Here is a 14863-nt window from a genome sequence, read left to right as displayed (position 1 = left end):
ACTTTTTAAAAAGCTTTAATATCAATTGCAAATTCTCCATGCAGTTCCAAAAAGTTGTGTCAATTCATACCCCTTTCATCAGTGTGATGTCTCTCTATTAAAAAAAAAACTGCAGTTTTTGGTTCTCCTCTTCATAAAGAATCATCTTTTCTTTTTATTAAATATCTTTTCAATATTCTCTCTTCTAGCTTTTGTATTCCCTTATTGATTTCTATTAAGTTTCAAAACCATCATTGTGTTAGATTTATTTTTACACCGCCTTGAACATTTTGCTGAAAACAGTTTATAGAATCTTCATGAAAGAAAATTGTGTTTACTCAAAAGTTGTGAACTCATTTAAAAGCAATATATATTTGCTGAAAGAAGGAAAAAATATTTATTGCCTAATACCATGTCAAGAACCCTGGTGGATGCCTGAGAAGCACAAGGTGTGATCCTTAGGGGTCACATGTTCTTAATTGGAGAAACACAGCCAAGTTCACATACTCTGAAGAGCAGTTTTTTCTCAACCTTGTTTAGACCCATGTCCCCCCAAACACTGTCTCACTATGTCTAGTGTATCACTCCTCTCACTAGCCAAGTAGAGTTTACCCAGCTTTCTTTCTGTAGTTCCTATTATAAACTACAGAACTAGATCCATTGAATGTGCTCTTTCAGATTACCTGTGCACATATGCACATCCCATGCTAATATGCCTTCCCTCCCCCAGTGAAGAATGACTGCCTTAAGAATCACCCAAAGCAGGACTTGGAAATTTACTTTAAGCACCTAAGATCTGGACAGATTGTCAATGAGATCTGGCTCGATAAAGCTCAAGTTAAAACGTTTCTCTTGGCAATGAATTTTCTACAGTTGGAAGGCCTATCAGTGCCTCAGACCTTGGTGCCATCTGTGCCTCCTTTCCCTCTTCTCCAAGCTACCCCTGGGCTGCCATCGACAGGTAGTCAGCTGGCCCCTGCTCACCTCCTCCACGATGTCCTCACACCAGCATTCCTGCTCCCACCTCTCTTTTGCTTTGCTCTTTACGTAACATCCAGCTGATTCCCTGATTCCAGACATCTTGCTTCCGAGGTTGGCATTCTGCTGTGTGCCCCAGTAACTGGCTCTCCTGCTCTGTCCCTCACTTTCTCAGTCCCCATGTTGCTGCTTGTCATCCGTGTCTCATAGACCTGATGTCCTAACCTTTTCTCACTGGAATTAGGTCCCCATATCTTCTACTGATACAGTGTTGAGCACAATGACTGGCCAACACACTGTACATTGTAAATATTGTTGAACGAATGAATGAATTGGAAGCATTCTCTTGCTTGACTTTAACTTTATATCTTGGGCTTAGTTGAGCCATGTTAAGACAATACTCATATTTCACGTGTCTTTCTTTTCCCCTTCATATCCCAGATTTCTTATTTTGGCTTTCTACACTAAGTTCTGTAGTAGACACTTTGCACATGTTATTTCTAATCTTCACAGCCATCTCGTAAGACAAGTATTACCATCTTCATTTCATATATGAGGAAACTGAGCATCCAAGAGGTTTGCTAATTTCTCCAAAGTCACTCAGTGAATCAGTGGTTGACCTCACTTCTCCATGGAACCACTCCCAGAATCACTGATCCATGGCTTAGTTCTTGAGGTGCCTGCACTTTCTTACTTTGCCCTTCCCTTGACTCTTATTTTATTCTGATTGAGCACCACCGTCTTTGCCTGAATCCCAGTTGAGACAGAAGGAGCGATGAGGGGAGGACAAATCTGAGAGGTCTTGCCAAGGTCTTGACATGAGAGATTGAGGCTGGGGACTGAAGGAGATAGAAGAGCCAAAGGTATCTCCACATCTTCAACCTGAGAGAGCAGAACAGCAGTGGTATCACCAAAAGAAATGGGTAATTGGGAAGTCTTATTCCTGTAGGTTGTTAATCGGATGGTGGTTGGAGTTCCAGTGGCTCTTTCCTCCCTGGTTAACCATGGCAATGCTATTAGTTTTTCTGAGTCTCAGTTTCCTCTTCTTTGCCCTGAGCATCATCTTACCTGACTCCCGTGTTTGTCATTGGTTTGCCTATCAAATGATGCAGTACATACGAACATGCTTTGTAAGGGGTAAAGCTGTACACACGTTAGCTGTCATCACTGTTGTCAGGTATGTTATTACTAAAGTCAGATAGTAAATGGAGACACCAGCTTCTTGAGTAAAATATGTCTATGCCTGGGGTCAACAGGCTGTGACCAAATCTGGCCTGCTGCCTGTTCTTATACGGCCCATTGGAAAGTTTTCCAATTTTTTGTTTGGCTGAAAAAAATCAAAAGAAAAATATTTGTGACATAAAAAGTCACATGAAGTTCAAATGTTGGTGTCCATACATAAAGTGTATTGGAACAGAGCCAAACCCACTTACTTATGTGCTACTGTTTATGGCTGCTTTCTCAGTGCAACAGCAGAGTTGAGTAGTTGTGACAGAGATTGTACAGCCTTCAGAGCCTAAAATATTGACTACTTTTAGTAAGAGCTGAGTAGCCCTGGCCTGCCCAGTGCACATTCCTACCTTTGCTCTCTGACACTGATTTAAGTGCAGAATTCCCACTGAGCTTAAAAACTGAGAAAGATGAGAAATAAAGGTAAGGAGAAAAATGTGAATTCCCTGGCGGTCCACTGGTTAGGACTCTGCGCTTTCACTGCCAAGGGCCCAGGGGGTCAAAAAAAAAATTTTTTTTTTAAAAAAGGAGAAAATGTCAGGTTAGAAGTAAACTTGATACTCTGAAGGTGTTTTCCTCTCTCTTCTCCCAGACCTCCCCCCAAATAATAGAAAATACATTTAGCAAACAAAAATATTCTCTATTCCTTTAATGATATGTGAGGGATATGTTTGTGCTCTTTTTTTTTTTTTTTGTATTTTTAAATGAATGAGAATAAAAATAAGACTATTGCTGTCATTATGTTAATACTGTTGACACATTCACTGTATTTCATACAATAATACCTTCATTGTATCAAATTAACTTAATATATGAAATATAAGTAAGTTACCAAATGAATTTAACACAATGAACTATAAGTAAAAAGATGGCTATTTACATTTTCTTTTCTTATTTTCTGTAGTGAGAAGCTGGATGGAAAAACTAAAAGACAAGGTAAGAGAAGTATTTTCTTCCTTTGGATTTATCTTAGAGGGCATGGCTTTGTCAAGTAAAAGATCTTGAGAGCCATGGAGCTTTATTTCATTATTCTGATTATGGTAATCTATGCAAAGATACAGGGCCACTTCCAGGTGCCCAGCAAGAAAGGAGGTCTTCCCTTTAAGGTCTGTATAATACAAGGGATGCCTTATTCTTTGGAGTGCCATTCATACTTATGGAATGTAATTCCTGGTATGTACAACTGAGTAACACCCTTTACATATCAAGGTGGAGTTCCTTTTAGGGAATTGCAGGAGTGTAATCCCATTCTAGTGCGCATTTCATGTCCCAGTGCAAGGATCTTTTAAACCTGATCTTCCTATATGAGGAAGAAATACCTTGGATTTTGGAAGGCATTGATTTTTGTGACCCAAGGACATAAATTGATGGACTTGATTTAAGAATAAAACTTTGTGATGGAAAGGGCATCCTTAAACCATAGTGGGAGGTGGGATTAAAAACACCTGAACACCTAAGCACTCTCCTTAGGCCCACTTTTATGTGGTCTATCATAGTGCCACTGCTGAGTGATGAGCTGACCTATCTGGAATGGCCAACTATAGAGAAATATTTTCCTCTCTTACATTAATTCTGCCATCAACATTTGTGACTGACAATATTAACTTCCTTTCAGGTTTATATTTTTCATTTTCTTTTAATTTTCAATACTCTCTAAGGTTTCATTTTTGGTACCTTGTAATTTCAAACTGGAATTACTCATAAAAATATTGGTGGAATTCTGAACTCCTTGCTGTAGTCTGTGTCAGATCCAATTACTATAAACCAGCTCAGATTTCACTGGGGGTTTAGTTAAATGGAAATCGTTTCAACTGCCAGATAGGAGTTAACTTCCAATTCGCTTGTCTTAGAATATACATCTGTTGATGGTATCTCATATCTTTTTTTATTATTTGAGGTCAATTTCCCCCATATTTGAATGATTAATATTTATTTTGCTACAGTTTAATGTTAAAGGATAAAAGAAAACATTCAACTGCAATTAAAATTGTATAATTATATTAATTCTTCTCACTATTATTTTTCTGCTTCTCAGTAAAATTTAGCATATATAGTTTTTGAGAATGAGATTATTTTATGTTCATATATATTAAAAGTGACATTGAAGAATTTTAAGCCTGTTGACATCAGTGGAGGCCATTTTGGTATCTGTACTGGGTCCAGTTGTCTAAGGGAAGTGTAATCAGAGGACTGAGCAAGATTTGGGGTAAGAGAAGTGCAAAAGTTTAGAACTGAATATATTTATATTGATAGTGCTTCTTGTTATTTTTCAGGGGAAAATATAATGCAATGAAAAGTAAACAGGCTCTGGTCGTTTAATCTAGGAGTCCGTATATCATTGTTTCTATAGAAAATATCCTTCTGAATTACAAAAATGGACAAAAAATAGACTTAAGAAAACAAATGTTGGCATGTAGACTGTTTAGAAGTTGGCTGTTGCAAAGTTTCTTACCTGTATGTATATATAGCTTCACTACTCCATTTAGAAATCTGTGTAGCTTTGGAGAAAGGCTGTATTTTCTCTTCTTGTGGACCATTCCTTCTTGTCTCAAAGGTCTGGTACGCTCTCCCTGCTCCATTTCACCAAGAGAAATAATTTTATTTATGGCCTCAGTTTTCTGGACTATTTTAAAGTTTTTCCAGCCCTCTTTTCATTTTATTCTGTAGTATTTTTTCAGTTATGTCTTAGTTTTAAAAAATTGGAAGAAAAATAGTTCAAACTCCCACCGGGTTGACTTGCTTTATGCCTTGTCTTCATTTTTTTTTTAATTTAACCATTTTTTAAATTGTAGTTAATTTCCAATATTGTATTAGTTTCAGGTATACAGCAAAGTGATTCAGTTATACATATATATAGATTTCTATTCTTTTTCAGATTCTTTTCCCATATAGGTTATTACAGAATGCTGAGTAGAGTTCCTTGTGCTATACAGTAGGTTCTTGTTGATTATCTATTTTATATATAGTAGTGTGTATATGTTAATCCCAAACTCCTCATTTATCCTTCCCCCTCCCCCCGCTACCTCCTTTGGTAACTATAAATTTGTTTTCTATGTCTGTGAGTCTATTTCTGTTTTGTACATAAGTTCATTTGTATCATTTTTTTTAGATTCCACATATAAGTGATATCATATGTTATTCGTCTTTCTCTGACTTACTTCACTTAATATGATAATCTCTAGGTCCATCCATGTTGCTGTACTTGCCTTCATATTTTGATTTTTTCTTGGAGGGACTCAGTCTAATCAGTCCCCTCCCTCTGGGAGTGAAATATTATACACTTACTTGATACATACAATCATATGTGTACACACATATATGTATATATATATAAAATATATGTGTACATATCTTCCTCTCTCTCTCCCTCCTTCCTTTCTCTTCCTCTCTTCCCCCTCTCCCTCCTTCTCTTCATATGTCTAGCTAGCTAGCAATCATCTATAAAAGTCTCGTGAGTCATTATCTTCAGAAACTCTTTGAGAGTGAAACTATTGTCGTTTTGTTGACAGTCACAGAGTCCCTTAGAACTGAAAGCTAAACTACATATTTAACTGGCTCTTCAGTCAACCCAGAACATCTTCTCAGTTTAGATTCATTTATTTGGTCCTGGTATTGGTTTCCCTGTTAGTTAGCTGGACTCTAGAAAGGGTGGTAGGTGTTCTAAAAAGTTCTGAATTATTCTCTTTGTTGTTATTGTTTAGTCTTCCTATATTAGTTAGGATTAAGATCAGCTACGAGTGACAGACAACCCCCAATGACAATGGCTTAACCAGGAGAGAACTTTGTTTGCCTCTCGTTTGTGAGTCTGGAGGTAGCAATCAGGGGTTAGTGAGGAGCGACATTGAAGGCTCAGGCTCCTTCTGTTTGATGCTCCATGATTTGTGACCTTTATTCTCAAGGTCATCTCGTGGTCCTGGATGACAATTAAGTCTATACTCTAGCCAGAAGGAAGGAAGAAAAAGGGAGGCTAAGATATCCCTCCCCCTTTAAAAGGGAAGATAAAGGCACTCTGCCATTCTTTTTTTTTTTTTTTTTTTTGCGTTATGTGGGCCTCTCACTGTTGTGGCCTCTCCCCTTGCGGAGCACAGGCTCCGGACGCACAGGCTCAGCGGCCATGGCTCATGGGCCCAGCCGCTCCGCGGTATGTGGGATCTTCCCGGACCGGGGCACGAACCTGTGTCCCCTGCATCGGCAGGCGGACTCTCAACCACTGTGCCACCAGGGAAGCCCCACTCTACCATTCTTAAAGGGGGGGTGAGTAAAGGCTCTGCTCCCCTCTTGAAGAGCATGCTCTGGAAGTTGCACGTGTCACTAATGTATCGTCTCCTTAGTGAGGCTTATCACATGGTCACATCCAGCTGCATAGAAGGCAGGGAGAAGTAATCGTTATTCTGTGCCCAGCCCAGATGGAAGGTTCTATTGCTCTAGAAGAAGGGGGCGAATGGCTATCGAGGGACAGTCCCTATACTCATTCCATCATTAACCTTCTTCCTGTTTAAATGTCCAAGTTAGTGATGCTTGTTTGACAAATCCTTACCTGGCTACCTATTGATGTATTTTTTCAACATCTGTATTTTTTCTCAAAATTGAAGATGCATCAAAATTTTAGTTGTATAATACAGGCCAGCCCTGTTGTTATATCACCAAGATCGTTCTATTTCTTCTAGCTTTAGGAAATAATCCAGAAAATGGATGATCCAGCCTATACTCCATAACAGCGATTCTCATGTATAGTCTGCACCAGTAGCATTGCATCACCTGGGAGCTTGTTAGAAATACAAAATCTCAGGTCCCTCACTAGACCTACTGAATCAGAAACTCGGGGAAAGGAATCGAACAATCTGTGTTTTGACAAGTCTTGAAGGTGATTCTGATGCATGTTCAAGTTTGAGAACCACTGTTGAATAGACATCATAAGGGTACTGAATTCAGCAGACTTTAGGCAGTACAGTGTATCATATGGTTTTCTTATTGTTTTCTTGAAAACCAGTGTTTCTGAACAAATACAGTATCCTGAGAAGGAAGGATACCTTTCTCATAAATATAAAACAAAACAAACAAACCAAAACCAACCAACCAAAAAAAAAAACCCAGCTATATCTAGTAAATTTTATCTTAACAATAAATTTTTAAATTTTCGAACTGTTTATTTGGAAATAATTTCAAATTTACAGAAAAGATACAAGAATAAGGATAGTACAAAGAATACCCCTGTTCCTTTTCTTCAGATGCACTTATTCTTCCTACGTTACCCCATTTCTATCTCTGCTCCTTTTTTCTGAGCCATTTGAGGGAAAGCCGCATACATCATGGTCCTTTTACACCAAATACTTCAGTGTGTATTTCCTATGAATAGGAATATTCTGTTAGCAAACCATAATACAGTTATCAGCTTGAGTACATTTAACATTGATATCATACTTTTATCTGTTCTGGCACCTGGATTTCAGTCTTTTGGTTAACAGACCCAAAATCTCCTTTATAAATTCATTTTTCTCCTCCATTACAGGATCTAGTCTAGGGTCATGTAACACATTTAGTTGTCAGGATTCTTTAGTTTTCTTTAATGTGGACCACTTGCATAACCATCTTTTGTCTTTCATGACTCTGATATTTTTTTAAGAATACAGTGCTTTAAAAAAATAGAATATTCAGTTTAGGTTTATTGGACATTTCCTCATGATTAGATTCAGGTTATGCATTCTCGGTTGGAATATGCACAGATGCAGTTGTGTTCTTCTAGGCAAGTTACGTGTGGAGGAATGTGCACATCTAATAATTCTGAACAGAGAAAAGGTGCTAGGCAGAATTTATAACTTCATATGCACGTGTCTTACTTGTTTTCATTTCTACAGGAAACAAGTCATGGGCAATTCTAAAAACAGAGTTTATTTTCAATTAGTCAGTTATGTATAAGGGATGGTTAAATTATATTTGAAGAGGGTAGGTTGCTTTATTCCCATCTTGTAATTTACTTGTAATTTCAAAGCACAGGCAGATCACACACACACACACACACACACACACACACGAGGGAATAAAAAGAGGAGAGAGATTAATTGCATTTTTGTGAAGTCTACATGATTTAAAGCTCTAGAAACGAGAAGCCTCAATGTGTAAATAAGAAACATGCAAAGAGTGACACATTTTGTAGTATTCATATTTTTGGTGTGGGGTTGAGTTACGTAGTGTGAGGAGACCCACTCAGAGGTTGATCAAGTTGAGCTTCCAAAAGTTCAAATATCATCCTTTGAATGTATAGCTCTGTAAAATCTAATCTACTGTGCTTAAAATTATCATACATCAACATATATGTATATTTCCATGCACTGGGAATTGTGATGTAAAAAGAAATTCATAGTTCTGGTGAGAGCAATGGAAAATTATAGACTTTTATAAGCCTTTCGTAGATCTAGAAGAAAGTTTGGGTTTCTGTAAAGCATATTAATTTGTTGGAAAATAACTGAGCTTTGTTTCTTGGGGAAAAACACTTAGTATGCTGAGGAACAATGCTATGTTCTCAAATTAATGGAAAAAATTCCACATTCTGCTCTAACTCAAGATTCTGGAAAACAAAACCAGTGAATGAGCTGGCTGTGTACAAGAGGATGCTGCAGTTTTGTAAGGGCTTGTCCCTTTGATTAATTCTAGAAATGTTGGGAAAGCATCATAGCCTGCTTACTTCAGCACTTGTTAGAAAACTTTTATTTTTTGTCCTTCTCTGTTTGGGGCTCATTCTGAAAGATACTGGAAATAGTTTTTGCTATATTAAAATTTTTAGAAATAGTCAAATAAGTGAACAGACTCATGGTTTTTCCCCCATAAAATAATGTCTATCAAAAGTACTTATTACAGCACTTTTAAAATTGTTAATTGTTTATGGTTTTTTCTGGGTAGGCTTCTAGAAGGGGCCATCGTGGAAGGTAAACCAGTGTCATGTTCCTCTATGAAAGGCTCTGGTTATTCATCCACCTCTATCCCTTAGGTGTCGTATTGGCCAAGATGCAGGGAGCACCCTTAGGGTGATGGCCTTACCTTGAACTTGGGTTGGTCCTGAGCTACTTACTCAAGCCCAGGGATGTGTGGAGATCACGCTGCTCTCTTAGGACTGAAGTATCCATAGTAACACCTTGGGGATGTTGGAGACCCACATGCGTTTGAAACCTCCAGGCTCTTTTGGAAGTACCAGTGTTGTTAGCAGTGATCTTTGTGCCCCTCTCTGCCACTTTCTTTCTTTGGGGCTGGGGACACTCAGAATTCCCTCCCAACCTTCAACTTTGGCCTTGTCCACTGGGCAGATATTTTCTTTCATATAAATGAATCCATCCACATTATGTGCAACTGTCTCCTCATCCTTGTCTTTTTGGCCTGGACTCCAACACCTGACAACACCCTTTCCTTTGCAGGTCCTTCTCTTCCCTGCTGTCTCCAGAAACTCTCACTTCTCACTCGCATACAAGCACATTCCTCTTCCTTTCTTACTGTGACGCAGCTAAGATCGTGAGAGAGGACCTACCAAAGTCAAGGCCCTCCTTCTGCCCTCTAAGAAGCACAATATTCCATTGGGCACTTCAACTCCCCCTGGAGCTTGACTCAGGCTGCTATTTCCAAATTATAACATTTTAATAGTCCTGGCATTCTCAGAGGCTTACTTCATCCATCTTTAATACAAATTATATTTCTGTCACCAAAACCTGGTGTTGACAAATGTGCATAAGCAAGTGGCTGGAGGTGCCACTAGGTCTGGCTGATTGATTCAGTACTTCTTCTACATATTTGAAATATCCAAAAACAGTCACATCTCTCTCTCTGTTGCCTTCTGTCTAAAAAGTAACTTTATTCCAGGTGCTATTTTATAACAAAGCAGACAGGAGATTTCAAGGTGTCTAAAACCTGCTGCCCTCCAGCAGAACTGAGAAACCCAGGGCAGCAGTCTGTTTAGCATCCTAATGTGTGTTTCTTTTCCTGTGCAGGCTGGCTATATGTCTGGGATGCTGGTGCCCGTAGGGGTTGGGATAGCTGGAGCCTTGTTCATCTTGGGAGCACTCTACAGCATTAAGGTTATGAATCGCCGAAGGAGAAATGGCTTCAAAAGGCATAAAAGAAAGGTATGGAATCAACAACAGCAAAACCTAATCAGTTTCCGAACATTCTTCGCTTTTCTAATTTGCTTAATAAAGCACACGGGGCTTAATGATGCATGAATGGTACTGATGTGCCCAGTGGTTCTGATTAGCTGCTGCAGCTGCTGCCTCGGCTTGGTTTGTTCACGTGTCTTTTAAAGGGGGCCTGTTCCTCAGCTTTGCTCTGCGGCAGAAGGAGTTTAATGCTTTTCCGTTTTCTTTCCCCAGCAGAGAGAATTCAACAGCATGCAAGATCGAGTAATGCTCTTAGCTGACAGCTCTGAAGATGAATTTTGAATTGGACTGGAATTTAATTGGAAGAGTCAACGATCTTATTATTTTATTTTTTATTTGGGGGCAAAAAAAAGAGAACAACATTCTGCCATGCTGGGGCTGTCAGGCCATCAGTTTCATTATCTGCTGGGTAGTAGATTTTTCGTGTACTGAGCAGAAAAGGCATGCTGTATATGAACCTTAATATGCAGTATTTGTTTTTATCCTGTAGTGAATTTTCCACAACCATGGGCTACAACTCGTAAATATGCAGCATACATGTTGTTCAGTAGGAGTTGCTAGGTTAGGTAAATATTTTGTATTTTTCGACATTGTCTTGTCCTTGGTTTGGATTACGTGTGCTGAAGTATAACAAGTATTGCTGCCAAGGCACACTTGACTCTGAAATAGAAATCTTAACAAAGAAGAACTTGTGATGACTGCTCTACCTACTTGAATCCCTAGGCTTGTGGGCCATGGCACATACTACATTTGCATCAAAACTAGCAGCAACTCAGAGTGAAATCTTTTTCATCAAGAAGATCTCTCAGCACATTAGGATATATATAGATTTGTCTGTACCTTACATTATGTACTTGTCTCCTGGTTTTTATTATTTTTCCCCTTCCCTTTATTCTTATTCTTGGCAAAGAAAAAATGCACTAGAAATAATGCATTAAATTGACTCTCGGTCTTAATGTAGCTTGCTTTCTTAAATAGTGTAATTGAGTCCAAAAGACCTATCAATAGATTCTTACATGTTTATCATTAAGAGATGTCCTTTTTGTGTATCATTCACTTTGTCCAGAAGAAATGAGGAAGAAATCAAGAGGAAAAGGAGGATAGATAATCTCCCAGAGCATTTATCTCTGCCATTTGGCTCTGTGCTTGTGTGGCTACCATTCTGAATTATTCAAAATGTTGCTTTTCTGCATCTGTGGTCTTGGCCATGCAATGATTGGGCTGCCACTGGTCCTCGTTTGGCTTTATTAGAAAAACACTTTCTGTGGAAGGAGTAGACTTGGGGGCTAGAGTCCTGGCACATGACGGAACTTATGAAAAACCAGCCTGTCTCAGGGCATCTCACTTTGGGTGATGCTGGACTGTGTTAGATCATTTCTCATTTCCCTTGGAATGTAATTTCTTGCCCTGTCTTTTGCATCTAGGTATTTGGGACTTTCAGGAAGTAGAGTTTTTGGGTAAAGACTTGGCTCGTGGAAGAATAAAAGTTAGTAATAATACTGTCCATGGTGCTTTACACTATGGAGAACTTGTTCCCATTTATTGGAACCTGCTCTGCTGTGTTCAAGGCAAGCTGCACAGTTATTTCTAATAGCCACTGTGTGACGTAGGAGGTATGTTTTTGTTCTCCCATTTGACTGAAGACAGAGCTGAAGCAGAGAAGTGAAATGATTATCCAAAATTATACCCAGGAAGAATGAGGACTAGAACCCATGGACTCAAAACCACGCACCCCTATCTTCAGCTCAATGCCCTTTCCACATACTTTGGAGGAACCAGTAACATTTCAGAGTCTTTCTTTAAAACCAGGGTTCTAAGGAAATAGCCTCTTGGTCCAGGAACATGTCATACAAGTTTCTGTCTTTGGTAAATGAACGATGTCTTACTAATTTCTCTCTTATGCACACAAATCGTTTTCCTTTCCCACATCAGCTGTTTCCTTATAATCACATAAATTTAAGTATCACCTCTAGGGAACTAATAGAGAACTCTTTCTTGAATTCATTCTTGAAGGATAGCTGGCTTACAGGAATGTTTTCATCAAATAATTTTAATTCTTTTTGCCAAGAGATATGAGCAAATGGGTGAAATTGATCAAGAGAAATGAAAAGCTCTGTACAGTCAAATAGACATTAGCAATCGACACACAAGCTCAGAGTCAGGTTTTAAAAATAGAACTCAGAATCATGACTCTCCAGAAATGTGTAATTTCATGAGTAGAGACATCCTGATACTGCATAGGGTACGTTTGCCCTTTCCAAGAGCAGCCCCTTGCTGTAAGTGTTTCTAAGGTTAGGAGGAGGTGAGCACAATGTAGCATTACTGCCTTTGTGTTCTTGACAAGCTGTTTGTAGGGAAAACACAATAGGCCGCTTCATGCTGCATCATGTGGATGATACTGATGGCCACTAACACCTCGGGCTACTCTTAGTCTGTAGTTTTAACTAGACCATGGTTAATAGGTTGAACCTTCAAACTATAGTATAATAAAGTCACCGATGACAGACATAGTCAACTCTATTCTAACAACTAACCTTAAATATTTAAGCTGGCGGTGCTGATAGCTGCAGCTTCAATTGCTAACACCTTCCTCTCTGAACTGAATGGATCCCATCAGAACGGCAGGTGTTCCACTGCAGGGGCAGGGTCTGTGTCTTATTCTCAGGGGGGTAGGCAGTAGTTCCCAAACTCTGTGGCCCCAAAGCATTGCCTGGGATACTTGTTAGCATACATATTCCAAGGCCCCTTCTCAGACCCACAGAATCAGAATCTCCAGGGCAGGAGCTTGGGATTCTCCTGTCCAGGCAAGTTTGAGAACACAGCTAGGAGAGCTCTATGCAGAGAACAGCTTTTCCTTATTTAGGGAGACAGGGAGAGCAGGCCCCTGGGGAGAGACCCTTTTCCTAGTCAGCTATCCAATCAATCACAGCTGCCATAGTGGAGAAAGGAAAACAAGATGAAAGAGAAAATGGCAGAAGCTTCTAGAGAAAGGGTGGAATGCTGGGACAGCTAGAGAAGGGTTCCTCTTGTGCCCCTGATGTCTTTCTCTAATCAGAAGACAGTACCTTTCTTTTAAGCCTCTTCAGTTTTTCCTCTCCTGTAAGTTGCTTCTTTCAGTAGCTGCTAGCTTAATTTATATGCAGTATTTGGAGTTAATTAGTATCCCAGGGAAACAGATTCCCTTAGCAGTGCTTTAGCCTTGGCTTCAGCTCATAAACTGCCTCAGATGCAGTCTTGCAGAAACATTTTCTTAAAGTACCTGTATCTCTTACACGGGTCAAAAATATGGGGAAATTTTTTAAAGCACAGTTTTAGAACATATTGAAAGTAGTTTTAGCACGGTCAATCAAAGCTGTTTCTTTTTTTAAAAAAATTATTTTGTTGTGGTAAAAGTCACATAATATAAAACATGCTATTTTAACCCTATTTAACTGTACAGTTCAGTGGCACTAAGTACATTCACATTGTTGTGCAACTCTCACCATCATCTATCTCCTGAATTTTTCACCTTCCTAAACTGAAACTCTGGTTATTTCATTATTTATTTTTTTTTAAAAAGGCTAAGGCTTCAAAGTCAAAATGTCATAGAGAGATGCCGGGTGCTTCTCTCCATGAAGATATCTTCTTCACGTGGAGCCCAAAAGAAACCCCTTAGTGAGGTCACATCCACGAGTTGGGGGAGAAGCCTCAAATCATCCACAGGCATCGTGATGTCTGTGGCTATAAATAATAATGTTTCTACCAGATGCCAAAAAGCAGCTTTTGGGAACAAGATATATTATTTGGCACAAGGTTTCAGCTCTGTGGCCTTTTGGCAAGATAGGCTTTGTCCTGACTGCAAGGAAATCTGAAAATATAGGTTTAAAACTGAAGGAAAAAAATCTCAGGAGTTCCCCGGGGGTCCAGTGGTTAGGACTCTGCTCTTCCACTGCTGGGGGCATGAGTTTTATCCCTAGATGGGGACCTAAGATCCCATAAGCTGTGCGGCACGGCCAAAAAAAAGAAACCAAACCACTCTGCTTTTTAGGGTATGTGAAGGTACAGTAACAAGTGAATAACTATGGGAAGAAGAAGATGGAAGAAAAATCATAATACAAAGCAGATATAAAAATGGCACAAAACATTAGAAAGTGCTAGAGGAGGCTGAAGTTCTGAATGCACCGTTGCTTGGAAAAATGATAAAGACAAGTGAGGAGAAGAATGCAAATGAGGTAGACCATTAGCAGGGGAAAGGGCCCTAAATCTACATGAATCTATAGGTCTCCATCCTCTACATGCCCTAGGTTGAGCGGACATGGATGGGAGGGAATTGAAATCCAAGATCAGAGAGATGAAAGGAGCTTGGTTACTTTAAATAAGCTTAAGCTCAGTTAAGTATCTTTCTTAATTATGCAAAGTTTGAATGGCTGACTATGAATTTCTAGGAATAGGAAATAATTTGAAAACAAAATAATAGTGTTGACTTTTACTAAAAGCCCCTTATTTGTACACTTAGCACCTCCCATAATATACATACCTCTTTTGGGGAGGCAGCCATT

At 39.1% G+C, this 14863-nt stretch overlaps 1 protein-coding gene across 1 annotated transcript in view; it reads left to right on the top strand.

Annotated features, from left to right (window-relative positions):
• The window catches only part of ARMH4 (armadillo like helical domain containing 4), a gene marked incomplete at its 3' end in the record, with an annotated part of 121177 nt that extends 110570 nt beyond the window's left edge, over positions 1–10607 (top strand). Inside the window, exons 5-7 of the mRNA XM_079701239.1 lie at positions 3092–3123; positions 10161–10295; positions 10539–10607. Coding sequence (XP_079557365.1) covers positions 3092–3123; positions 10161–10295; positions 10539–10607 — 236 coding nt within the window. The remainder of the gene's footprint in view (positions 1–3091; positions 3124–10160; positions 10296–10538) is intronic.
• Positions 10608–14863: the final 4256 nt, after the last annotated feature.

Source organism: Hyperoodon ampullatus, assembly GCF_949752795.1.
Source record: "Hyperoodon ampullatus genome assembly, chromosome: 3".
Taxonomy (NCBI): Eukaryota; Metazoa; Chordata; class Mammalia; order Artiodactyla; family Ziphiidae; genus Hyperoodon; species Hyperoodon ampullatus.
This window is presented reverse-complemented; position numbering and strand designations above follow the sequence as displayed.